Raw genomic sequence first — 27,504 nt, 5'->3', positions numbered from 1 at the left:
CGATAGGGTGAACTTAGCCTTAGGCTAGCAACAATGTGGACGAGCTGACCCTTAGATACTTACAACTAAGCTGGAATCTTCAAAAAGTTCAAGTATTTATAACTAAAAAGATTTCTTAAAATTAATAACCAAGTGTTTTAATTGACATCAGAAGAGTAAAACAATAAACCCTGAGAACATAGAAAAATAGATAATAAATATATGAGCAGAACTTAATAAAACAGAAAAAAGTATAAAATTGAGGAGATTTAGTAAGTCCAAAGAATATTCTTTGAAAAGATTTAAAAAACACACTTTGATTAAGCAAAACAAAAACATAAGTGAATAATATACAGAAAGAATCAGGACAATGTTCTAGCAGAGAATATATGAAATGCCAGTAAATTTGAACATTTCTGTAAAGTGGACAATTTCCTAGCTCCTAAAGTTTACCAAAACTGACACAAGAGGAAATTTATAGCTGGAGTTCTTTCAGCAGTAAAAGAATTATGTCAATAGTTTACAGTCTTTCACCAAGAAAATACCAGACCCAGCCAGATCATTTGGGAGGTGAATTCTATCAAACTTCTATTAAACAGATAACATCAATATTAACTAAGAAAAACTTCTAGAGATAGCGAAGGAAGAATTCTCCTTTATTCATCTTATGAAGTCTATATAATCCTAATACTTAAAATAGATTAGGACTGTAAGGAAAAATAAATTTACAGGTCAAATTTACTTGTAAATATAAAAGCAAAAATTTTAAACTATGATATTAGCTACCCAAGTTCACTAGAGTAAGAAAAATCATGAGCAAGTTAGGTCATCCAATGAATGAAAAGGTAGTTTAAAGTCAAGAATATATATCAATAGATTGAAATCACCACATTTTATTTCTTTCATCTGTCTCTTTAAAAAATTGATAAGTACTTATATTGATCTCTGTTGTACTAGGCACTGTGCTAAGTCACTTACATATTTACTCCTTTAAACCTTCTATCATCCCTGGGGGAAAGTTCTATTTTGCTTCCATTTCTTAGCTAAGACTCTAACCCCCAGGAAAGTGAAGCAACATTTGTAAGTTTTTGTGGATGGTCAGTGATGGGACCAGTACAGGAACATCCACAGTCTGTGCTTGGAAACAGTGCCGCATGTTGACACTCACATTACAGATGAAAGGAAAGGAACCATGCACTTACCATATAGATTAAATCTCACATTCCAGGTTAAAGGAAAGGAACCATGCACTTACATTATAGATTAATACCCACATAACAGGTTAAAGGAAAAAGAAACATGTGCTTCTCTCAAAAGTTGTAAAGAAATCATATCCATTTCTTGATATATTTCCCAATTTCTTTTGCTTGTTTTCTGACCTTTGTAGTGCATTTTGCCATGAGGCAAATTTTAATTCTTATATAATTAAATGTATCCTTTTTTCTTTGTATCTTAGAAAGGTATTCCTCATGAATACTTTATTTCATGTCTCCCAGGTTTCTGATACTTTTACAGTTTCATTATTTTTTTAACTTTTAACTAGTTGCTGTATCTAGAATTTAGTAATGATAGCCATATTTTCCCACTTTTGTTGAATAATTTTTGCTAGTGATCCAAAATGTGAATTTTATTTTAATCTCAATTCCCCTATGCTCTTGCATCTAATTTTAAGATGCTTCCTATTCCACTGGTTGTTTTGTCTATCTAAAATAAATGCTACCTTAATTATAATGTAATAAATGTAATTAGTCAACATAATATGACATATAATAAATAGCATATATAAAATAACAAAATATAATTTACCATATAACAAGGTCCAAGGAGAGCAAAACTATACAATCACTTGAAATATCCCCCAAAAGATAGTTTATAAAATTCAATATTCATTTGTAATTTGAAAGAAAGAGTAAAATAGGGATTGATGAATCCTTCCAAAATAAGAAGAGATTATATGTCTACAAGAGAAAGAGGTAAATGATAAACTTTAGTAACACTGGCAATAAATGCAGGACAAGATGAGGATGCCTGATATAATGTTAAAGAAAAAGTATTATGTAACATTGTTTTTGCAGCACTGTTGAGTTCAGTGAAAAGAGAATCTCATAGAAATGAGTATCTCCTTCTTAATGTCTGTACACTTGTCCATTGCATGAACATAATAGCTTATTTAGCCAATATGTTACTGATCTGCATCTGGATTTCTAGGTTTTCATGGAATTTTATTATGCACAATTGTTTCAAACACTAGGACTTCCTCTTATGTTTATATCTTTTGAAAGAAACGATATCTCCACAGATGATTTATCTGTGCTGGCTGCTAGCTGACTTTGGGTACTTCTCAGTTCTTCCCTTTACCTTCCTTGTCATTATGAAAATGGAAGGCAAGAAGGTCTCCTGTTTAGAGACTGTAAAGATAGATCTTGGTGATAAAGTCTTGGTGCTAAAGGCTAAAAGTGTCAACCCAGAACAAACGTTTTTCCAGCGGTAACTATGTGTGAATCCCTTGGCTTGATTCCGTAGAGGATGTAAGACAAGACTATAGAATCTGCCGTCAAAGTGCTTCCAGTAGGATGAGCTAAGTGAAGTATGATGGCATATGAAATTCAAGACAAAATATAATGTCTCCTTTTCTCTCCTAGCAAAACTTGGTGGAGTGAATGTAGAAGTCACTGTATGCTTTGAATTAAAGGAACACAATAAATCTTGTTTTGGAAGGTAAGTATTCTGGTCTCTTTGTCTAGAAGAAGGAAAATGAGGTTAACCAAAGTTAAACTCATAAATAATTGAGCATTAATTAAATATCTGTGGTCTATGTTTGTCTTTGATCATAATTTCTCCCAATTTATAGACCTCTTTGATACTTGATGAATCCTTGTCAAAGATGCACTTAACAATGATTATTACTTGTGTATTAGGTTTTGCCTGGGCCCTGAAGAAACTATCCTAAATTACCAGCTATGATTGTCACTTGATTTCCTCACAGAGAAAAATCAGAACCCCTTGTCTTAAGTGGCTTGGAATGTGAAAGTAGTTAGTCTCTTAGGTATTGTTAGGGGACCCTAGAGAGCCCATTGGTGAAAGTTTGGAAAACATTGGGCTTCTTAAAATTGATTCTTGTAGTGCTTTAGGAAAGATCACTGAACCAAAAGGATAACGGTGTTTCTGGTTCTGTTGTTAGCGTTCTCCATGGAAACATTGCTGAAGCTTCTGGACTCAATTTCCTTCCCCATGTGTGAATGTCACTGAAAATATCCAACTCCATTCTATCCCCATATAACTTCAGAAACTAAGCAAAATGAAGACTCAAAATTCATTTCAAATAATGAAATGAATATATAAGGTAGAATGGAACTGGAAAAATACCTGGTTTAAATTCTGGAAGGTACCAACTATACAATTCTGGATAAGTTGCTTACTCTTGCTTAGTCTAATTTAATGCCCATCTCACAGGAGGTTATGATGATTAATTTAATATCTTTGTATAACACACAGTGTTATGTAATTTCTTCTTGTTTTTCTTGAGTAAATTCGTATCCTTAAAGCAACTCACTGTAAACAATAGTTACTTACTTGCTTAAATTACTCTTATCTTCTATTATCACCTGAACTGTGTCCTGCTCAAGTTAGTATGTGGAAGTCTTAACCCCCAATACCTCGTAATATGACTGTATTTGGAGATAAGGCCCTTAAATAGGTAACTGAAGTCAAATGAGGTCAAATGGGTGGGCTCTAATTCAATATGACTGGTGTCCTTATAAAAAGAAAATATTAGGACACAGACATGAACAGAGAGAAGACCATGTGAAGACAAAAGGAAAACATGGCATCTACAAACCAAGAAGAGATACCTCAGAAGAAATCAATCCTGTTGACACCTTATCTCAGATTTCTAGCCTCTACAACTGTGAATGAGTAAATTTCTGTTGTTTAACCTCCCCAGTCTCCGGTACTTTGTCATGGCACCTCTAGGAAACGAATACAACTTTTTATGGCCTCCTTGTCTCAAGTTGAAAGTTCAATATTTGGCATCATAGCTAAGAAACAAAAATATCATCTACATTCGTTGTTGTAGCCTTTCTTCCCCATTCTCATTGCCAGTAATTTCCATATTTGGGTCTGTTTTCTGTATCTTGTAAACAGAGCGTTACACTCATTTCTAGTCTTACTGTTAATATACAATAAATGTGCAGATACCGAATAGATTTTGGAGAAGTGCAACATATAGTTGGTACATGTGTGATATGTGTGTATTCATATAATTTATACTTTTTCTCTATTTTCTTCCTTTGGTGCGAGCTAAGTTTCTCTGCTTTTGTGACTAGCACTCCTGAATACTAATCCCTGAATTTAATTCACCAAAAATTATCAAAAATAATAATAATCTGGGGAAAGAGAGAGTGATAGAGGGAGATGAACAATCAGGCAAGGGCAGTACTATGAATTATTAGGGTCTTATTAATAAGATTATGTTAGTCTAGAGGAAATGACCGTAAGTATCATCAGTGAGCCCAGTTGGTCTTTACTGACTGCTAGACACATCCCTGAGTTCTGTTCTTAGTCTCCAACTGTATGATTACTACTGTCTGGAAGTATTATTTGAACAACTAAAGTCACTTAATGGAAAAGGAATATGTCTTTAGAGAAGCAACAGTCATTTTTCTATCTGATTAAAAAGCAATGTTGACTGTCTGGAAACCTCAGTCATATTTGTAAGCAGGAAAGCATTGGCTATTAAAAGTGGATGATGTAAAGAGATGAGCAGAAACTTTGGTGATAGGTATACCTGGATTTAATTCTCACTTCTACCACTTGGCAGCTGAATAGCCTTAGGCAAATTTCATACCTCCCAGAAATTCACTTAATTCAGTCTGTAAAATGGCATAATAACTTATTATAGCATCCTTTTAGGAATTTTAAATCACTTATTGAAATAAAAGTACACACTATATAGACAAGTATGGATTCCTCAGTAGGTGTTTGACCTTTCATTTCTCCAGTATCCCACCCCCATCAAATAAAGAAAAATACTTTTTAAAATTTATGAATATTTAATTGTTCTAAAGTTAAAGCCATAAAAATAAAAATAACCAAATGGCCTACTATCATACCATTAGAAGAACAAAAAAATAGGTCTTCATGAGAGTTTCAAATTAGAATACAAGTTTTCATTAGGCACCTGTTTATGTATGCTATTCTGCTCTTTACAATAAATAATTAAATTTAAAAGACTTATTTCCTCACTTTTAAGACTTTATTAGTTTACAAATTACATATTGACCTATGCTAAATTTTATACCGACCCATGCTAATGAATTCAGTACAGAAAACAAAAAACACTGCACTCAAGCAAACTACACACACACACACACACACATATATATATATATATATATACAGGTATATATATATATATATTATATATATATATATATATATATATATATATATATATATATATTACTTGAATGCATTTATATCCTACCGTGTCTCATAAATCATTGTGGTAACTCATCAGAATACAGACAATCAAATATAATGGTAAAAGCACTTAATATAAACAGGGTCAAGGATACATAGACAGAAGATGAAGAAAAGATGAGGGAAATGTGAACAGGAGGAAGTGTAGTTAATCGAGTTGTATGTTTTGCCCTTAATATTCTCTGTGTGGGGACTTCCCTGGTGGCACAGTGGTTTGGAATCCGCCTGCCAGTGCAGGGGACATGGGTTCGAGCCCTTGTCTGGGAAGATCCCACATGCCGCAGAGCAACTAAGCCAGTGCGCCACAACTACTGAGCGTGTGCTCTAGGGCTCATGAGCCACAACTACTGAAGCCCACGTGCCACAACTACTGAAGCCCCAGCACCTAGAGCCCGTGCTCCACAACAAGAGAAGCCACAGCAATGAGGAGCCCGCACACCACAACGAAGAGTAGTCCCCGCTCGCCCCAACTAGAGACAGCCTGTGTGCAGCAACAAAGACCCAACACAGCCAAAAATAAATAATAAATAACTTTATTTTTCAAAAAAGATTCTCTGTGGATAAAACAACATGTAAATAATTGGTTACAAAGCCACATTATTTTAAGGTGCCAGACTGCACCTTAACAGTCTGACACAAAGGGACAGCACAGGAAAACTATTCAAAGATAAAGATTTTTAAATCTTTGCAGTTTGAAACCTTTTAGAGCAAGTATAATGAGCTCGACACACATTTCAACACTCAACATGTTAATCACATGTTCAAAGTATGTCTCAAACTCATTGGAAATAGCTGTTGTCTCTGTCCCTGATATCCAAAACTGATCTGTGATGTGTAAAACTCAGGAGGTATTGATATCCACTTTTTGGCATCTGAACAGGAAACAAAGTTGTTTTGCAGTGATAATAAAGAATGAAGTAAATGCAAAAGGATACAAAAGACAAAGTACTGAGGGAATGTATTAACAAAACGAGTCAAACTAAATTCTGGTGAACTGGGGCCTACGATTGTACACACTCCATGGAAATACCCCAGCCTAAATACTGGCATACGAGGAAGGGTACTGCGAAGCCCATCACAGTATAATCCTTTAAAATGTCCCTTTCAAGGTTGGCTCCACTCAACACTGAGTATAGGTAATCTTCCCATGTGGCAGAAACACTGGCTGCCCAATGATTGACCAAGAAATTAACACACTAATGAATAAATGATGCTAATTTATTTCTATCCCTGACAACGGGAAACAACACACACTCTGTGTCAATGGTATGTCCTCTTTCCCACTTTTCTAAATGGTAAATTATGGTTTTCCCTTCATTGCTTTATATCATGTGTGGCAGGCATGTTGGGAAATGGCTATCAATGGTTCTGTTATTGATTTCTACCTTCATTTCACTGTGGTTAAACAAGATACTTTGTATGATTTCAATTTCTTAAAAATGTATTGGTACTTGTATTGTGGCCTAACATATGGTCTCTCCTGGAGAATGTTCCATGTGTACTTGAGAAAAATGTGTATTCTGCTGTTGTTGAGTGGAGTGATCTATATATGGCTGTTAGGTTTAGTTGGTTAAATGTGTTATTCAGTCCCCCTACCTCTCTACTGATCTTCTGTCTAGATGTGTTATCCATTATTGAAAGCAAGGTATTGATCTCCAACTATTATTTTAGAACTATCTATTTCTTCCTTCAATTCTGTCAATGTTTGCTTTCCATATTTGGGGGTTGTTTGGTACATATATGTTTATAGTTGTTATATCTTCTTGATAGATTGAACTTGCTATCAACTTATAGTGGCCTCCTTTTCCTCTTGTGATAGTTTTTGATTTAAAGTTTTTTTTGTGTGATATTAACATAGCCATCCCAGATCTATCTTCCTTCCTTCCTTCCTTCCTTCCTTTCTTTTTCTCTCTCTCTTTCTTTTTTGTTACTATTTGCTTGGGATATTTTATGCTATGCTTTAGCTTTCAAGCAACTTGTGTCTTTTGCAATCAAGTGAGTTTTTTGCGGACAGCATATACTTGGATTATGGTTGTTTTTAAAGTCCATTCTGCCAATGCTTATCTTTTTATTGGAGAGCTTAATCCACTTACTTTTTCAAAAATTACTGATGAGGAAGAACTTAATTCTGTCTGTTTCCTGCTTGTTTTCTGTATGTCTTATGCATTTTTTGCCCCTCATTTACTCCATTACTGACTTCTGTGCTTAGCCGATTTTCTTGTGGTGAACCCTTGATTCCCTTTTCATTTCTTTTTGCATATAGTCTATTGATATTTTCTTTGTGGTTCTCAAGAAGATTACATTTACCATTCTAAAGTTAAAACAATATAATTTCAATTGAAACCAACTTCAGTAGCACACAGAAACTCTGTTCCTCTACAGTTCCATTCCTCCTCTTTACATTATTGTTGTCACAAATTACACCTTTATACTTTGTGAGCCCAATAACATGGATTTATGATTATTTTATGCATTTGTTTTTTCAATCATGTAAGAAATAAAAAGTAGAGTTACAAGCCAATAACACAATACTGACTTTAGTATTTGCCCATGTATTTATCTTTACTGGAGATTTCTATTTCTTTCTACACCTTCGAGTTGCTGTCTAGTGTCCTTTCATTTCAACCTGAAGGTTCAATTTAGCATTTCTCCTAGGGCAGTGGTAGGAAGTTGTAAAACAAACGCCCTCAACCTTTGTTCATCTGGGAATGCGTTAATTTCTCCCTAAGTTTTGAAACCAGTTTGGCCAAATATAGAATTCTTGGTGGACAATGTTTTTCTTTCAGCACTTTAAATATGTCTGGCCTCTTGCTTCCGTGGTTTCATATAGGAAATTAGCTCTAATCTTTTTGAGGATCCCTGCTTTGTAACAAATTTCTTTTTTCTTTCTCCTTTGGGAGAAAAGATTCTTTCTGTCTTTTGGCTTCTGAGAGTTTGATTGTACTGTTTCTTACTGTGGGTTTCTTTTGGTTTCTCTTAGTCCTGAAATCAGCCAAAGATTTATAGCAACCAAACACATACTGAACCAGGGAAGAGGCAATTTGAAAATGGCAGGAAAGCTTTGTGGCATTTTTACTTGCCCTTGCCCCATCCACTGTTAGTGTAGTGATGTTCTTAAAGTGGTGGAGTCTTAATGCAGTGATAGTCTTAAAGTAGCAGCAGACCATTCCTAGTATGGGACCCTCAATCCTGCTTCAGGAGGGAGCAGAAGAGACCGTACTGTCAGATTATTATGTGTATCTGTTCTAACCTGTCTGGGAGCTACCTGAAGGACTGACACAAGATGCTTATCTCTGCCTTAGCTAACTTGGAACACAGTCTGGAAAAGCAGCGGTCATTGCTCAAAAAAAGTGCAAGGTGAGCTAACAAAGCACAGATGGCTGGGGCAGAAGACTGTGCATTGAAATACAGTAGACCACAGAAGATGCAGGAGCCAAAGTTGGGGGAGATTCTTTGGGAAATTAGAACCTACAAAAAGTACACATGTGTCTGGAGAAACTAAGAAAGCCACATGCATACTCAAGATAAGATGCATGTTCTGAAAACACCAGAGGAGTCTCTAAGCTTTGACCATGGGCTGAGCCCTGAACTCAATGCAGGTCAGCTAAATGTTGAAGGAGTGATCCAGCAATCTGCACAATGGGCAGAGGTGTGTGGTTTTGAGTGTGCATGTGGATGTGCTTGTGTATATTTATTTTTGTTTGTTTTAGGTGCAGGAATTCAAGGAAATCTCTGTCAAAACATTAGCTAAACATGAACTAAAGGAACAGAGACTTCAGTGCGTACATACGATAAGGAAAACAGTCATTGCAAAAATAGTTTGGAAAGGTCCCTAAACAGACTACTACAGCCTTGAACAATCAAAAGCCCAGGAAACCCTGGGAAAGTGGGAGAATCTGATTTCCATAGATACCACATTATAATATTTGAAAGACAAATTTTCAACCAAAAAAATCACAAGGTATACAAAGACATGGAAAAGTATGGTCCATTTAAGAAAACAAATTAATTGATGAAACCATCCCTAAGGAAGCCCAGACATTTCTCCATTGCATATTCTTGCCTCCTTTGTCATAGATTCATTGACCATAAGTGCATGGGTTTCTTTCTGGGCTCTCTATTCTGTTCCAGTGATCGATGTTTTTGTGCCAGTACCATACTCTTTTGATTACTGTAGGTTTGTAGCACAGTCTGAAGCCAGGGAGCATGATTCCTCCAGTTGTGTTCTTCTTTCTCAAGACTGTTTTAACTATTCAGGATCTTTTGTGTTTCCATACAAAGTTTAAAATTATTTGTTCTAGGTCTGTGGAAAATGCCCTTGATATGTTGATACAGACTGCATTGAATCCGTAGATTTCCTTGGGTATGATGGTCATTTTAACAATATTAATTCTTCCAATCCGTGACCATGGTATATCTTTCCAGCTGTTTGTGTCATCTTTAATTTCTTGTATCAGTGTCGTATAGTTCCCTGGGTACAGGTCTTTTACCTCCTTAGGCAGATTTATTCTTATGTATTTTATTCTTTTTTACGTGATTGTAAATGGGATTGTTTCCTTAATTTCTCTTTCTGATAGTTCACTGTTAGTGTATAGAAATACAATAGATTTCTATATATAAATTTTGTATGCTGCAAATTTACCAAGTTCATTTTTGAGCTCTAATAATTTTTTGATAGTGTCTTTCAGATTTTCTATGTATCCTGCCATCTGCAAACAGTGACAGTTTTATTTTTTCCTTTCCATTTTGGAGTCCTTTTATTTTTTTACTTTTCTTGTCTGATTGCTGTGGCTAGGACTTCCAAAACTACCTTCAATAAAAGTGGTGAGAGTGGGCATCCTTGTCTTGTTCCTGATCTTAGGGGAAATGCTTTCAGCTTTTCACCATTGAGTATGTTAGCTATGAGCTTGTCATATATGGCCTTTATTATGTTGAGGTATGTTCCCTCTATGCCCACTTTCTGGAGAGATTTTACCATGAATGGATATTGAATTTTTTTCAAAAGCTTTTTCTTCATCTATTGAGATGATCATATGGTCTTTAGTCTTCAATTTGTTACTGTGATGATAAGAGACCTAAGACAGCTACAGAGGCTAAGTGACCTTTCCCTCCCTGAATTGGTAGGTGTCCTTGTTCTGCCTTCTAATTGAGTTAGTATCTGAGTAAAGAACTGCCAGGTGTCATTTAGTTCACAATACACTGCTGTGGCAATATAGAAATGAATTTGCCTAAATCATTTGGCTTTTCTAAATTATAGTAAATGAATATACTGAATGAATATTTCAACTTAAGGAAATGTTCTTAAAAATATATTAGTGTAGGCACTTCAGCGGAGAATTGTAAACAAAATAAATAATTCAGGTAAAATTAAAGTACACTCAGTTGTATCCAGTTTCCTCTTGTAAATCTCTCTTTTTCATGTGGGTGGACAGTCACTGGAGAATATCTGTCTTGGGGCTAAGGAAATCTAAGCCTTCTTGGCCACACTGTATTCTCTTATGTCGTTTAATAAAGACACCAGTTGGGTTGCTGAAAAAATAGTGGGAAAAATCAATCCCTCACATCCAAAGGGCAGCTCTTGAAAATATGTGGATGTTGTAGTCGTTTTGCTCTTCTGGCCTCAGAAGTTCTAATCTTAACCTTAGCCCCTCATGCAGAGAGACTTTTTAAACCAATTCGCACATTACTCATTATGTGACTGTTGAATAAGAGAAACCCAGCTCTTTTCCTGTGCTTTCAACCAGTTATCTTCTTCAAAAATTTGTTTGGATTGTTATACCTTATTCTTGCCTGGCAAGGGACTTATGGGAAGGTTCTTATTGTTTGAAAGTTTGGTGCAAGTATCTGCAAAGAAAGAAGAAAGTAAAGAAGGAAAGGTGTGTTTATCAAACATCCCAATAGTGAAGGTGTGTGAAAGCAACTTTTGAAAAAGTGAATCTGTCCGAGTTTAGCCGTATTAGTACATCTTATTTTATTCATTGAACATAAATAATTATCAGTGAATCCTTTCTAGATTTTCTAGTTTCCCAAAGTTCCCTGTATTCACATTCTAAGCTGAAAAATGGTATTTTAAGTCACTGCTCTCCACCTTATATTATTTATAATCACCCTCATGACCTCTTCCTTCAAAGAAACGTGATCCTGAGAAGTGTCCTTTGTTTGTCTTTGTGGAAGAAGTGATGTGGATGCATCCTGGAGACCTGTGAGATGTTTAAATTGTGGCCTAATGAAACTAGGATGGAGAGTTCTGGAAAGATCTGGAAAGATGGCTGGTAGAGTGTGGCCAGATGTGGGAGAAGAGAGACGTACAGAGAGAGGGAGAGGAAATTTTCAGAGGGATAAAATTAAACAAATAATTCAATAAGTTTTGTTGTGTGGTGTGGGATGCAAGCCTTTCTCTCCCCCTTTCCTTCACAATCTCTTTGTTAAAGACTGTGTTTTTCATTAGTTTTACTAAGATAGGATTTGCCGTTTTCTTTGGATACTGAGAATGGGCCCATGGAAACAGTTACATTTGGGTTATCTCTAACTATCTTTAATGAAGAACATAAATATTGGCCACTCTATCTATGCACATGCTATCACCATGCCTTTTTTGTTCTCTGTTCATATATCTAAGTCCTCTTCTTTGAGGTCAATCTCAAATCTCATCTGAAATGTACATTTATTGATAGATTCAACCCATAATGAACTGTCCCTTCTTTGTCCTCCTTAGGCTCTGATTATTTATAAAAACTCATTTTTGAACTTAGAAACTGTCCAATATGATATATTAGTTATTTCATCAGCATCTTTTATATCCTCAACACAGTTATAAGCTTTTGTGGGGCTGGGATCATACATTCTGTAATTTTTCTCAGTACTTACACTTAACTTTGATAGAAAGCGCATTCATTCATCTAAACATCATTTATTGAGTGTTAATTAAATGTCTCAACTCAGTAAATATTGTTGGAATGAGTGCATGCATGAATGAGGGAGTATGCAATAGGTAGCCTAATGTACCGCCCGATGTGAAAAAACCAAAAACATAAACACAAAAGCAAGCCAAAAAGTGGCCCAGGACATTCTGTAAAATATCCTGCTTTTGTTGGATGAGGCCATGAAAATCAAGATGCTCCTGAAAGGTCTTAAGAGCTGACCAAGAATAGTAAACAATTGAAATTCTCTCAGGCTTATTCAACCCTATCACTGGACACATTTATACCTCTCAGGAATGTTATTAAAAGAAGAGATTAATAAAGCTTTTATAGATGAGTTGATAAATCTCTAAATATTTAAATCTTCATTTCCTCCTAGGTGTCTCTATTTTGGGTTTCAAAAGATTTCAAGAAACCACAGGATAATTAAAAAAATTAGACATTAGCTTTCTTACCTTCATGTTTTTTGATGGTAAACACATTTTATTTTCTCCATAGTGCTGCCCAATTTCCACCAGTACAGTTCTTAAGTGAATTTTGCTCTGGATGGTGGGATATATAAGATGTAAATGAATTGTTTGTATAGGTTTTAGAATTCTTCAAAAGGGCCTGGCCATGGAAATGCATTGAATATTACTTAAATAAGTAAAGTAACTTCCTCAGAATTATTATTCTATTCTGGTTAGGATACTCTCTGCCCTGGTTTGTTAAAATTTCCCTCTAGAGTGGTTTTAATTTTGTTTCTGATAGGGTCCTAGGATTTATTGCCACACCCATCCTGCATCTGTTTTTCTTTGAATTACTCTCCTTGCATTTTCTGATTCCTACAGGGCCTTACAGGTTAGTGACAACCTGGCCATCACAACTCTGGGAAGGCCTACTTTTCAGAGGTGTTGATGTTTTCTGTACCTGAAGGTTTTCAAGAGATACCAATCTTCCTCACCACCTCCCTTGGCCCTCTTAATGGACTAAGCAGTTCCTCATGAAATTTCTGTAGGATATCTGTACTAACTTCTCAATATTGTTCCATCCTGGGTCTAAATTCCTGGCCTCAAGGTAATGTTAGATTTCTAGCTCCAGCCCCTATTTACATAAGGCCTATACTAAGGAACGGAACCCATAGACATCAGTCTGCTCTTATTTCTCTGGATTTAATTTCTCTGTTACTTTCTGAAACATGCAGGTGTTCCTTTCTTTCTTTTAATCTCAGCTATGTGCTTTTAACTTGTTCAAAATTGACCCAGAATTTACATGTGTCTCCAGTAAGAGTACATTAAATTGAGCTTAGTCTGCTCTTCTACTGGCATATTTGAGATCCAAATAATTTTCTACTTAACTGGATTCAGTTACCTGTATATTTCAGGCACCTAAAACTCACCATGTTCCAAATTTCCCCCTTTATTGTTAGTAATTTTCTTGGGAATCTGGATAACATTAGATGGAATAAAGTTAGTGAGTGGCCCAGGATTGCCTGAAATTTTGTTTGTCAGAGTGGCCAGGGAAAGTTAAGCAAAGAAGACAACCAAATGAAAAACAGAATCACATTATTATGGCTGAGACAAGATTCCATGCAGAGCTCTCTGTAGAACTGGGTTGGGTCATAACTTATGCCAGAGCTCTAGGTGGGGTTGACACCATCTCATGCCAAGCTCTCAGTTCTGGGCTAACGTCATCTCTGGTCCACTCTATGGAGTGGAGACTTTGGAGGAATGGCCAATGTGTTCTGCGGTGTAGGAAGAGGGAAATTGTGAACGTTACTTTCTAAATTGTGGAGGAACTAACCACTGTAAATGTGCCTTGAACTATGGTTTTTAATTTGACCAGTCAGATCAATGACTTTCCCCTTGAATGAAATGCTGCTACGTATATGAGCAGAAAAACAAAACTGGTATAAGGAATAGATAGCTAGTGGGAAGCAGCCGCAGAGCACAGGGAGATCAGCTGGGTGCTTTGTGACCACCTAGAGGGGTGAGATAGGGAGGGTGGAAGGGAGGGAGATGCAAGAGGGAAGAGATATGGGGACATATGTATGTGTATAACTGATTTACTTTGTTATAAAGCAGAAACTAACACACCATTGTAAAGCAATTATACTCCAATAAAGATGTTAAAAAAAAACTAGTATAAGGAGATGGAGAGACTGGGAGTCTTATTTTCCCAGCAATTAACTTTTCCTCGACCACAACCTTCCCTTGAGTCTCCTAGACCTTGGGGATGATCGCAACCCCTTGGGTTGGGTGATGGCAACCCCATCTTCACTAGAACCTCTATAGTTAACTTTGATTTTTCCCACTCCGTCTATCCATCCCATGTATGCAGTCAGACATTTGATCTTGGACTTTTACTGACAAAATATCCTTGAATATAACCATTTCTTTTCACTCCCACTGCTACTGCTTTTGTCACTGCCTTAACTAGGGCTTTATCTTTAAGTCCTTTATATAACTATATAAATAAAATATACAAATAAATAAAATATAATATTAATTCTGATGATTTTAAAGTCTTTTCTTGATAAAGACTTTTCCTGATAAAGATACACAATATCTTATATAAATATTGTTGTATTATCTGTTCCTTTCCTAGAAATTTAGTCATATGATTCTATCTCTTGGTATGTCTAGAACTTTTTGATTGAATGCTGACTATTTTATTTGGTTTTTTAAATTTTTCTCAGTGGAAATGTTGTTTTGCTTCAAAATATTTTACTCTACCTGGAAATAGCAAATCTTCAAATTACAATTTTTTAAATGCTTTCAAATATCAATACTATAGGTGTCACAAAATCTAGAAAAATGACATTTGAAAATTAACTACTGCCAGATGTGTCTCTATAAGACTTTTTCCCAACTCTTGTAGCTATATATTCTTTAACTGCCTCCTCATATGACAGTTTATGTGTTTTAGAAATAAAATTTTAAGGAATAAACTTTGTAGTTTATAGACATAGATTTCTTTTAACATGGTTGATTAGAGTTTGCTTTTAGTTATTAATAGTTTAGAAAAGTTTATTTCAGCGTCACAATTTATTATTGATAATGTCACATCAATTTTCATTGTTAACTTTGAGAAAACCTCTATGGATTACTTCCTCATAAATATTTACTATTATAAATGCATTACTGATTTCAGTACTGCTATAGGATTGTGCATTACAGGAATTCTGATAAAATACTCATTCACACCATTCCATTACACACATTATTGATGGGGTATATTCTTTTATTTATTTATTTATTTATTTATTTTTGACTGTGTTGTGTCTTCGTTGCTGTGCGCAGTCTTTCTCTAGTTGCAGCGACTGGGGGATACTCTTTGTTGTGGTGTGCAGGCTTCTTATTGCGGTGGCTTCTCTTGTTGCAGAGCACAGGCTCTAGGCACGCAAGCTTCAGTAGTTGTGGCTCACAGTCTTAGTAGTTGTGGCTCACGGGCTCTAGAGAGCAGGCTCCATAGTTGTGGCACACGGTCTTAGTTGCTCCGTGGCATGTGGGATCTTCCCGGACCAGGGCTCAAACCCGTGTCCCCTGCATTGGCAGGTGGCTTCCTAACCACTGTGCCATCCGGGAAGCCCCTGGAGTATATTGGTGTTTTTTTTTTTTTTTTTTTTTTGCAGTATGCTGGCCTCTCACTGTTGTGGCCTCTCCCCGTTGCGGGGCACAGGCTCCGGACATGCAGGATCAGTGGCCATGGCTCACGGGCCTAGCCACTATGCGGCATTTGGGATCTTCCTGGACCAGGGCACGAACCCGTGTCCCCTGCATTGGCAGGCAGACTCTCAACCACTGCACCACCAGGGAAGCCCTGGAGTATATTCTTGACAGAAGGAAATTTCCGTTTTGACTAAGCATTGAAGAAACCTGAATCTTTGACTTATCTTTCACATGCCTGATGATTGAAATAATTTTCCGCAGATTAACTTCTGGTTTTATACTTTTCAGTTCTTTTTTTCTTCTTCAAATGCACATGCTTTGAGAGCTGTGAAGTGCAAGACATGGCTATATTGTAAGGTGGTTTTTGTCCTTACGCTTCTGTGTCTTGTGCTAGTTAAGTCAGTAGAGTAGTCAGTAAGAGTACTGGAAGTTATTCCTGTAATGGGATATTATATAGTCAATTACATATGGTGGTGTCTGAAAATCACATAATAGCCTCACTTAAAACATCTCCTTAGCCGGATTTCAAAAAAGCCTGTGACCAATCCAATATGATCCAACATAGCGGACTATGATAAAAGAAAAATTGGCAAAGAAATAGATGCTGGTCTTACCTGATGGAAGTTAAAATATCTCACTTTTGGCAATTTTGCAAAAACATATAATTACATGAACTAATTTCTAGGGTTCTTCGTAGGACCTAAGAAGGAACCCATAGAGTTGTGGAACAACAATAGAAGCTACTGTGATGAGAAGCCCCGGCACCACAACAAAGAGTAGCCCCCGCTCGCCGCAACTAGAGAAAGCCTGCACGCAGCACTGAAGACCCAATGCAGCCAAAATAAAAATAAATAAATAAAAATAAATAAATTTATCTTTTAAAAAGTAATACTTAGGTTTGAGTCATGAGAAATTTGATGAGGAGAAATTAGCTAATGTTTTCAGAACTTTTAAAATATCAAACTCAGTCTCTAAGATTTTAGCATTATATACAACATCGGCTACTTATTAGTGGTTTGGGAAGGCCAATTTAAAATTTTCTCATCTTACTGTATTGAAATTCATGGCCCTAATGTTTTCCACGTTGACTATATGAATGATGAAGAAAAGTCAATCATGTACTTCATTTCCAACTGGACAGAAAACAATATTTTAAAAAGTGTTTGGACTACTGACTTTTGATTTCTTCTAAGGCAAATGGATAGGTAATTTTTATTCCCTGATTAGGAGAAAAATGGTGGAAGAGGGCAGGGTTAAGAATTAAGATTTCGAGTCGGAGCGCAGGGAGAGGACTGGGGCTGGCGGCAGGAAGAGAGCCTGAAGGGGTTAGTGCACCACGGCTAGCCCGGAGGGAGTCCGGGGAAAGGGTCTGGAGCTGCTGAAGAGGCAAGAGACTTTTTTCCGTTTTGTTTCCTGGTGCGCGAGGAGAGGGCATTAAGAGGGCTGCTTGGGGAAGCGCCGGAGACAGGCACGAGCCGCGGGTAAGGCGCGGACCTCGGACACAGGCGTCGGCCGCCGCGGCCCGCCGCCGCTGCCCGCCGCCGCGGGGCCTGTGTGCGAGCGCGGGTCACTGTCCGCCCCGCCTTCCAGGGGGCCTGTGCACCCCGCCACTGCCGGGGTCCCGAGACCCGGGGACGGCTTTCCCGGGAAAGCGCACGGAGCGCCACGGGCTGCTGCAACGTCACGCCGGCCTCTGCCGCCGCAGGCCCGCCCCACACTGCGCGCCCCTCCCTCACCTCTGCCTGAGTGAGCCAGAGCCCCCGAATCAGCGGCTCCTTTAAACCCGTCCTGTCTGAGCGAAGAACGGACGCCCTCCGGCGACCTCCACGCAGAGGCGGGGCCAGGTCCAAGGCTGAGACCCGGGAGCTGTGAGAGCAGAGACAGGGAAATTTCTCTGTGCAGCCTCGGAGGCAGCGGATTAAAGCTCCACGGTCCATTTGATGCGCCCTGCGTCTGTGGAGTGCATGAATGGACCGCGAATCATCCCAAATTGAGGAAGTGGACTTTGAGGACAAGATTTAAGACTTTCCCCCCTTTTCCTCTTTTTACAACGAATTATTCCAAATTAAGGAGGTGGACTTAGAGAGCAAGATTTCAGACTTCTCGCCCTTTTCCTCTTTTTACAACGAATTATCCCAAATTGAGGAGGTGGACTTGGAGAGCAAGACTTTTGATTTTTCCCCCTGCTCTCTTTTTGTGAATGTGTATGTGTATTCTTCTGTGTAAGATTCTCTCTGTATAGCTTTGCTTCCACCATATGTCCCAGGGTTCTATCGGTCCGTTTTTTTGTTTTTTTTTGTTTTTTTTTTTTCAATAATTACTTTCTAATTTTAATAACGCTACTATATTTCATACTTTATTCTATTTTACTTTACCTGTTCTTTCTTTTTTTCCTACCTTCCCTTCCTCCCTCCCTCCTTCCGCTCCTCCTTTCCTTCTTTCTTTTTCTTTCCTCCCTCCCTCCCTCCCACCCTTCTTCTTTCCACTTTCTTTTTCTTTCCTTCCTCCCTCCCTCCCTCCTGTCTTTCTTCCTTTCCTTCCTCCCTCCCTCCCTCCTTTCTTTCCTTCTTTCTTTCCATCCTTCCTCCCTCCCTCCCTCCTTTCTTTCTTTCTTCCTTCCTTCCTTTCTTCCCTTCTTCCTTTCTTTCCCTCTCTCTTTCTTTCTTCTACTAATTCCTTCTTTCTACTTTTTCTCCCTGTTATTCTGAGCCGGGTGGATGAAAGGCTCTTGGTGCTGCAGACAGGAGCCAGCGCTGTGCCTCTGAAGTGGGAGAGCCAACTTCAGGACACGGGTCCACAAGAGACCTCCCAGCTCCACATAATATCAAGCAGCGAAAATCTCCCAGAGATCTCCATCCCAACACCAGCACCCAGCTTCAGTCAACGACCAGCAAACTACAGTGCGGGTCACCCTATGCCAAGCAACTAGCAAGGCAGGAACACAACCCCAACCATTAGCAGAGAGGCTACCTAAAAACATAATAAGGCCATAGGCACCCCAAAACACACCACCAGACGTGGACCTGTCCACCAGAAAGACAAGATCGAGCCTCAACCACCAGAGCACAGGCATTAGTACCCCCCACCAGGAAGCCTACACAACCTACTGAAACAACCTTAGCCACTGGGGTCAGACACCAAAAACAACGGGAACTACGAATCTGCAGCCTGCAAAAAGGAGACCCCAAACACAGTAACATAAGCAAAATGAGAAGACAGAAAAACAGCAGGTGAAGGAGCAAGATAAACACCTACCAGACCTAACAAATGAAGAGGTAATAGGCAGTCTACCTGAAAAAGAATTCAGAATAATGATAGTAAAGCTGATCCAAGATTCTATTTCTAAAATCCATAATCTTGGAAATAGAATAGACAAAATGCAAGAAACAGTTAACAAGGACCTAGAAGAACTAAAGATGAATCAAGCATCGATTAAAAACACAGTAAATGAAATGAAAAATACTCTAGATGGGATCAATAGCAGAATAACTGAGGCGGAGGAACGGATAAGTGAGGTGGAAGATAAAATAGTGGAAATAACTGCTGCAGAGCAAAATAAAGAAAAAAGAATGAAAAGAACAGAGGACAGTCTCAGAGACCTCTGGGACAACATTAAACGCACCAACATTCAAATTATAGGGGTTCCAGCAGAAGAAGAGAAAAAGAAAGGGACTGAGAAAATATTTGAAGAGATTATAGTTGAAAACTTCCCCAATATGGGAAAGGAAATAGTTAGTCAAGTCCAGGAGGCACAGAGAGTCCCATACAGAATAAATCCAAGGAGAAATATGCCAAGACACATATTAATCAAACTGTCAAAAATTAAACACAAAGAAATCATATTAAAAGCAGCAAGGGAAAAACAACAAATAACACACAAGGGAATCCCCATCAGTTTAACAGCTGATCTCTCAGCAGAAACTCTACAAGCCAGAAGGGAGTGGCAGGACATAATTAAAGTGATGAAGGAGAGGAACCTGCAACCAAGATTACTCTACCCAGCAGGGATCTCATTCAGATTGGATGGAGAAATTAAAACCTTTACAGACAAGCAAAAGCTGAGAGAGTTCAGCACCACCAAACCAGCTTTACAACAAATGCTAAAGGAACTTCTCTAGGCAAGAAACACAACAGAAGGAATATACCTACAATAACAAACCCAAAGCAATTAAGGAAATGGGAATAGGAACATACATATCAATAATTACCGTAAATGTAAATGGACTAAATGCTCCCACCAAAAGACACAGAGTGGCTGAATGGATACAAAAACAAGACCCATATATATGCTGTCTACAAGAGACCCACTTCAGACCTAGAGACACATAGAGATTGAAAGTAAGGGGATGGAAAAAAGATATTCCATGCAAATGGAAATCAAAAGAAAGCTGGAGTAGCAATTCTTATATCAGACAAAATAGACTGTAAAATAAAGACTATTAGAAGAGACAAAGAAGGACGCTACATAACGATAAAGGGATCAATCCAAGAAGAAGATATAACAATTGTAAATATTTATGCACCCAACATAGGAGCACCTCAATACATAAGGCAAATACTAACAGCCATAAAAGGGGAAATCGACAGTAACACAATCATAGTAGGGGACTTTAACACCCCACTTTCACCAATGGACAGATCATCCAAAATGAAAATAAATAAGGAAACACAAGCTTTAAATGATACATTAAACGAGATGGACTTAATTGATATTTATAGGACATTCCATCCAAAAAGAACAGAATACACATTTTTCTCAAGTGCTCCTGGAACATTCTCCAGGATAGATCATATCTTGGGTCACAAATCAAGCCTTGGTAAATTTAAGAAAATTGAAATTGTATCAAGTATCTTTTCCGACCACAATGCTATGAGACTAGACATCAATTACAGGAAAAGATGTGTAAAAAATACAAACACATTGAGGCTAAACAATACACTACTCAATAACGAAGTGATCACTGAAGAAATCAAAGAGGAAATTAAAAAATACCTAGAAACAAATGACAATGGAGACACGACGACCCAAAACCTATGGGACGCAGCAAAAGCAGTTCTAAGGGGGAAGTTTATAGCAATACAATCCCACCTTAAGAAACAGGAAGCATTTCGAGTAAACAACCTGACCCTGCACCTAAAGCAGTTAGAGAAAGAAGAATAAAAACCCCCAAAGCTAGCAGAAGGAAAGAAATCATAAAGATCAGATCAGAAATAAATGAAAAAGAAATGAAGGAAACGATAGCAAAGATCAACCAAACTAAAAGCTGGTTCTTTGAGAAGATAAACAAAATTGACAAACCATTAGCCAGACTCATCAAGAAAAGAAGGGAGAAGACTCAAATCAATAGAATTAGAAATGAAAAAGGAGAAGTAACAACTGACACTGCAGAAATACAAAAGATCATGAGAGATGACTACAAGCAACTCTATGCCAATAAAATGGACAACCTGGAAGAAATGGACAAATTCTTAGAAATGCACAACCTGCCAAGACTGACTCAGGAAGACATAGAAAATATGAATAGACCAATCACAAGCACTGAAATTGAAACTGTGATTAAAAATCTTCCATCAAACAAAAGCCCAGGACCAGATGGCTTCACAGGTGAATTCTATCAAACATTTAGAGAAGAACTAACACCTATCCTTCTCAAACTCTTCCAAAATATAGCAGAGGGAGGAACACTCCCAAACTCATTCTACGAGGCCGACATCACCTTGATACCAAAACCAGGCAAGGATGTCACAAAGAAAGAAAACTACAGGCCAATATCACTGATGAACATAGATGCAAAAATCCTCAACAAAATACTAGCAAACAGAATCCAACAGCACATTAAAAGGATCATACACCATGATCAAGTGGGGTTTATTCCAGGAATGCAAGGATTCTTCAATATATGCAAATCAATCAATGTGATACACCATATTAACAAGTTGAAGGAGAAAAACCATATGATCATCTCAAAAGATGCAGAGAAAGCTTTCGACAAAATTCAACATCCATTTATGATAAAAACCCTGCAGAAAGTAGGCATAGAGGGAACTTTCCTCAACATAATAAAGGCCATATAGGACAAACCCACAGCCAACATTGTCCTCCATGGTGAAAAACTGAAACCATTTCCACTAAGATCAGGAACAAGACAAGGCTGCCCACTCTCACCACTCTTATTCAACCTAGTTTTGGAAGTTTTAGCCACAGCAATCAGAGAAGAAAAGGAAATAAAAGGAATCCAAATTGGAAAAGAAGAAGTGAAGCTGTCACTGTTTGCAGATGACATGATACTATACATAGAGAATCCTAAAGATGCTACCGAAAAACTACTAGAGCTAATCAATGAATTTGGTAAAGTAGCAGGATACAAAATTAATGTACAGAAATCTCTGGCATTCCTGTACACTAATGATGAAAAATCTGAAAATGAAATCAAGAAAACACTCCCATTTACCATTGCAACAAAAAGAATAAAATATCTAGGAATAAACCTACCTAAGGAGACAAAAGACCTGTATGCAGAAAATTATAAGACACTGATGAAAGAAATTAAAGATGATACAAATAGATGGAGAGATATACCATGCTCCTGGATTGGAAGAATCAATATTGTGAAAATGACTCTACTACCCAAAGCAATCTACAGATTCAATGCAATCCCTATCAAACTACCACTGGCATTTTTCACAGAACTAGAACAAAAAAATTCAAAATTTGTTTGGAAAAACAAAAGGCCCCGAATAGCCAAAGCAATCTTGAGAACGAAAAACGGAGCTGGAGGAATCAGGCTCCCTGACTTCAGACTATACTACAAAGCTACAGTAATTAAGACAGTCTGGTACTGGCATAAAAACAGAAAGACAGATCAGTGGATCAGGATAGAAAGCCCAGAGATAAACCCACGCAGGAGGGAGGCAGGAATGTACAGTGGAGAAAGGACAGCCTCTTCAATAAGTGGTGCTGGGAAAACTGGACAGGGACATGTAAAAGTATGAGATTAGATCATTCCCTAGCACCATACACAAAAATAAGCTCAAAATGGATTAAAGACTTAAATGTAAGGCCAGAAACTATCAAACTCTTAGAGGAAAACATAAGTAGAACACTCTATGACATAAATCACAGCAAGATCCTTTTGGACCCACCTCCTAGAGAAATGGAAATAAAAACAAAGATAAACAAATGGGACCTAATGAAACTTCAAAGCTTTTGCACAGCAAAGGAAACCATAAAGAAGACCAAAAGACAACCCTCAGAATGGGAGAAAATATTTGCAAATGAAGCAACTGACAAAGGATTAATCTCCAAAATTTATAAACAGCTCATGCAGCTCAACATCAAAAAAACAAACAACCCAATCCAAAAATGGGCAGAAGACTTAAATAGGCATTTCTCCAAAGTAGATATTCAGACTGCCAACAAACACATGAAAGAATGCTCAACATCATTAATCATTAGAGAAATGCAAATCAAAACTACAATGAGATATCATCTCACACCAGTCAGAATGGCCATCATCAAGAAATCTAGAAACAATAAATGCTGGAGAGGGTGTGGAAAAAAGGGAACACTCTTGCACTGCTGGTGGGAATGTGAATTGGTACAGCCACTATGGAGAACAGTATGGAGGTTCCTTAAAAAACTACAAATAGAACTACCATATGACCCAGCAATCCCACTACTAGGCATATACCCTGAGAAAACCATAATTCCAAAAGAGACATGTACTAAAATGTTCATTGCAGCTCTATTCACAATAGCCCGGAGCTGGAAACAACCTAAGTGTCCATCATCGGATGAATGGATAAAGAAGATGTGGCACGTATATACAATGGAATATTACTCAGCCATAAAAAGAAACGAAACTGAGCTATTTGTAATGAGGTGGATAGACCTAGAGTCTGTCATACAGAGTGAAGTAAGTCAGAAAGAGAAAGACAAATACCGTATGCTAACACATATATACGGAATTAAAAAAAAAATGTCATGAAGAACCTAGGGGCAAAACGGGAATAAAGACACAGACCTACTTGAGAATGGACTTGAGGATATGGGGAGGGGGAAGGGTAAGCTGTGACAAAGCGAAAGAGAGGCATGGACATATATACACTACCAAACGTAAGGTAGATAGATAGTGGGAAGCAGCCGCAGAGCACAGGGAGATCAGCTCGGTGCTTTGTGACCGCCTGGAGGGGTGGGATGGGGAGGGTGGGAGGGAGGGAGATGCATGAGGGAAGGGATGTGGGAACAGATGTATATGTATGACTGATTCACTTTGTTATAAAGCAGAAACTAATAAAAAAAAAAGAATTAAGATTTCAAGAGCATGAGAGGTAGATGGCCAACCAGAGTTCCTAAGGTTCGGTGCCTGTAACTGTTGCCGCTGCTTAATCCTGCCAAAGCAGTGGTACGGCTGCTGCGCTCGTGTTTGCTACCTCTAGAAACATTCTTGCCAGTAGTGGCGGCAGCGGGACTCAATTACCCCCTTTTTTTCACTCTCTCCAGAAGCTCCAGATGGCGTCTTACGTGGGCAATGTGGCCGACAGCACAGAACCGACGAAACGTATGCTTTCCTTCCAAGGGTTAGCTGAGTTGGCACATCGAGAATATCAGGCAGGAGATTTTGAGACAGCTGAGAGACACTGCATGCAGCTCTGGAGACAAGAGCCAGGCAATACTGGTGTACTTTTATTACTTTCATCTATACACTTCCAGTGTCGAAGGCTGAACAGATCTGCCCACTTTAGTACTCTGGCAATTAAACAGAACCCTCTTCTGGCAGAAGCCTATTCGAATTTGGGGAATGTGTACAAGGAAAGAGGGCAGTTTCAGGAAGCAACTGAGCATTACCAGCATGCATTGCGTCACAAACCAGATTTCATCGATGGTTATATTAACCTGGCAGCCGCATTGGTAGCAGCAGGCGACATGGAAGGGGCAGTACAAGCTTATGTCTCTGCTCTTCAGTAAAATCCTGATTTGTACTGTGTTCGCAGTGACCTTGGGAACCTGCTCGAAGCCCTGGGTGGCTTGGAAGAAGCCAAGGCATGTTATTTGAAAACAATTGAGACACAACCGAACTTTGCAGTAGCTTGGAGTAATCTTGGCTGTGTTTTCAATGCGCAAGGGGAGATTTGGCTTGCAATTCATCACTTTGAAAAGGCTGTCACCCTTGACCCCAGTTTTCTGGATGCTTATATCAATTTAGGAAATGTCTTCAAAGAGGCACGGATTTTGGACAGAGCTGTGGCAGCTTACCTTCGTGCCCTAAGCTTGAGTCCAAATCATGCAGTGGTACATGGCAACCTGGCTTGTGTATACTATGAGCAAGGCCTGATGGATCTGGCAATAGACACCTACAGGCGAGCTATTGAATTGCAACCACATTTCCCTGATGCTTACTGCAACCTAGGAAACGCTCTCAAAGAGAAGGGCAGTGTTGCTGAAGCAGAAGATTGTTATCATACAGCTCTCCGGCTGTGTCCCACCCATGCAGACTCTCTGAATAACCTAGCCAATATCAAAGGAGAACAGGGAAACAGTGAAGAGGCAGTTCGCTTGTATCGTAAAGCATTAGAACTCTGCCCAGACTTTGCTGATGCCCATTTAAATTTAGCAAGTGCATTGAAGCAGCAGGGAAAATTTCAGGAAACTCTGATGCATTATAAGGAGGCTATTCGAATCAGTCCTACCTTTGCTGATGCCTACTGTGATATGGGAAACACCCTATGGGAGATGCAGGATGTTCAGGGAGCCTTGCAGTGTTATACTCGTGCCGTTCAGATCAGCCCTGCATTTGCGGATGCCCACAGCAATCTGGCTTCCATTCACCACGATTCAGGGAATATTCCAGAAGCAATTGCTTCTTATCGCACTGTTCTGAAGCTTCAACCTGATTTTTCTGATGCTTATTGTAATTTGGCTCATTGCCTGCAGGTTGTCTGTGATTGGACAGACTATGATGAGCGAATGAAGAAGTTGGTCAGCATTGTGGCTGACCAGTTGTAGAAGAATAGGTTGCCTTCTGTGCAGCCTCATCATAGTATGCTCTATCCTCTTTCTCATGGCTTCGGGAAGGCTATTGCTGAGAGGCATGGGAACCTCTGCTTGGCTAATATAAGTGTCCTTCATAAACCACCGTATGAACATCCAAAAGACTTGAAGCTCAGTGATGGTCGACTGCGTGTAGGATACGTGAGTTCTGACTTTGGGAATCATCCTACTTCTCATCTTATGCAGTCTATTCCAGGCATGCACAATCCTGATAAATTTGAGATACTCTGTTATGCCCTGAGCCCACATGATGGCACAAACTTCCGAGCGAAGGTGATGGCAGAAGCCAATCATTTCATTGATCTTTCTCAGATTCCATGCAATGGGAAAGCAGCTGATTGCATCCATCAAGATGGTATACACATCCTTCTAAATATGAATGGTTATACCAGGGGTGCTTGAAATGAACTCTTTGCTCTCAGGCCAGTTCCTATTCAGGCAATGTGGCTGGGGTACCCTGGGACTAGTGGCGTGCTTTTCATGGATTATATCATCACTGATCAGGAAACTTCACCTGCTGAAGTTGCTGAGCAGTATTCTGAGAAACCGGCTTATATGCCCCATACTTTCTTTATTGGTGATCATGCTAATATGTTCCCTCAGCTGAAGAAAAAAGCCGTCATCGATTTTAAGTCCAATGGGCACATTTATGACAATCGGATTGTGCTGAATGGCATCGACCTCCAAGCATTTCTTGATAGTCTATCAGATGTGCAAATAGTCAAGATGAAATGTCCTGATGGAGAAGACAACGCAGACAGAAGTAATACAACTCTTAATATGCCTGTCATTCCTATGAATACTGTTGCAGAAGCGGTTATTGAAATAAGATTAACAGAGGACAAATTCAGATTACAATTAATGGATTCAGTATAAGCAAGGGACTGGCAACTACCCTGATCAACAATAAGGCTGCCACTGGAGAGGAGGTTCCCCATACCATTATTGTAACCACACGTTCTCAGTACGGGTTACTGGAAGATGCCATTGTGTACTGTAACTTTAATCAGTTATACAAAATTGACCCATCTACTTTGCAGATGTGGGCAAATATTCTGAAGCGTGTTCCCAATAGTGTACTGTGGCTGTTGTGTTTTCCAGCAGCAGGAGAAGCTAATATTCAACAGTACGCACAAAATATGGGCCTTCCCCCGAACTGTATCATTTTTTCCCCTGTTGCTCCTAAAGAGGAACACGTTCGGAGAGGCCAGCTGGCTGATGTGTGCTTGGACACTCCACTCTGTAATGGACACACCACAGGGATGGACGTCCTTTGGGCAGGGACCCCCATGGTGACTATGCCAGGAGAGACTCTTGCTTCCCGAGTTGCAGCTTCCCAGCTCACTTGTTTAGGCTGTCTTGAGCTGATTGTTAAAAATAGACGAGAATATGAAGAGATAGCTGTGAAACTGGGAACTGATGT

General features: G+C 38.6%; 1 protein-coding gene across 2 annotated transcripts; it reads left to right on the top strand.

Moving 5' to 3' along the window:
- The first annotated feature begins 2,622 nt into the window (after positions 1-2,622).
- LOC308611235 (UDP-N-acetylglucosamine--peptide N-acetylglucosaminyltransferase 110 kDa subunit-like) lies at positions 2,623-25,154 on the top strand. Of its 2 annotated transcripts, none has more exons than XM_081260101.1 (2): positions 2,623-2,697; positions 24,534-25,154. In XM_081260101.1, the coding sequence occupies exon 2, from the start codon at positions 24,543-24,545 to the stop codon at positions 24,996-24,998; it is 456 nt and encodes a 151-aa protein (XP_081116227.1). In that variant the 5' UTR covers positions 2,623-2,697; positions 24,534-24,542; the 3' UTR covers positions 24,999-25,154. The 2 variants fall into 2 exon arrangements, 1 of the variants encoding a protein (XP_081116227.1); XR_014014800.1 differs by lacking the exon at positions 24,534-25,154 and adding an exon at positions 3,161-3,331 and having other exon boundaries at positions 2,643-2,697.
- The last annotated feature ends 2,350 nt before the right edge of the window (positions 25,155-27,504 follow it).

Source organism: Mesoplodon bidens (assembly GCF_964165515.1).
Source record: "Mesoplodon bidens genome assembly, contig: HAP1_SCAFFOLD_329, whole genome shotgun sequence".
Lineage (NCBI taxonomy): Eukaryota > Metazoa > Chordata > Mammalia > Artiodactyla > Ziphiidae > Mesoplodon > Mesoplodon bidens.
Note: the sequence above shows the minus strand (reverse complement) of the source record. Positions and strands in the feature narration are given on the sequence as shown.

Excerpts from the sequence above, each read along its gene's own strand:
- LOC308611235 (XM_081260101.1), top strand. The coding sequence starts at position 24,543 with ATGGCGTCTTACGTGGGCAATGTGGCCGACAGCACAGAACCGACGAAA.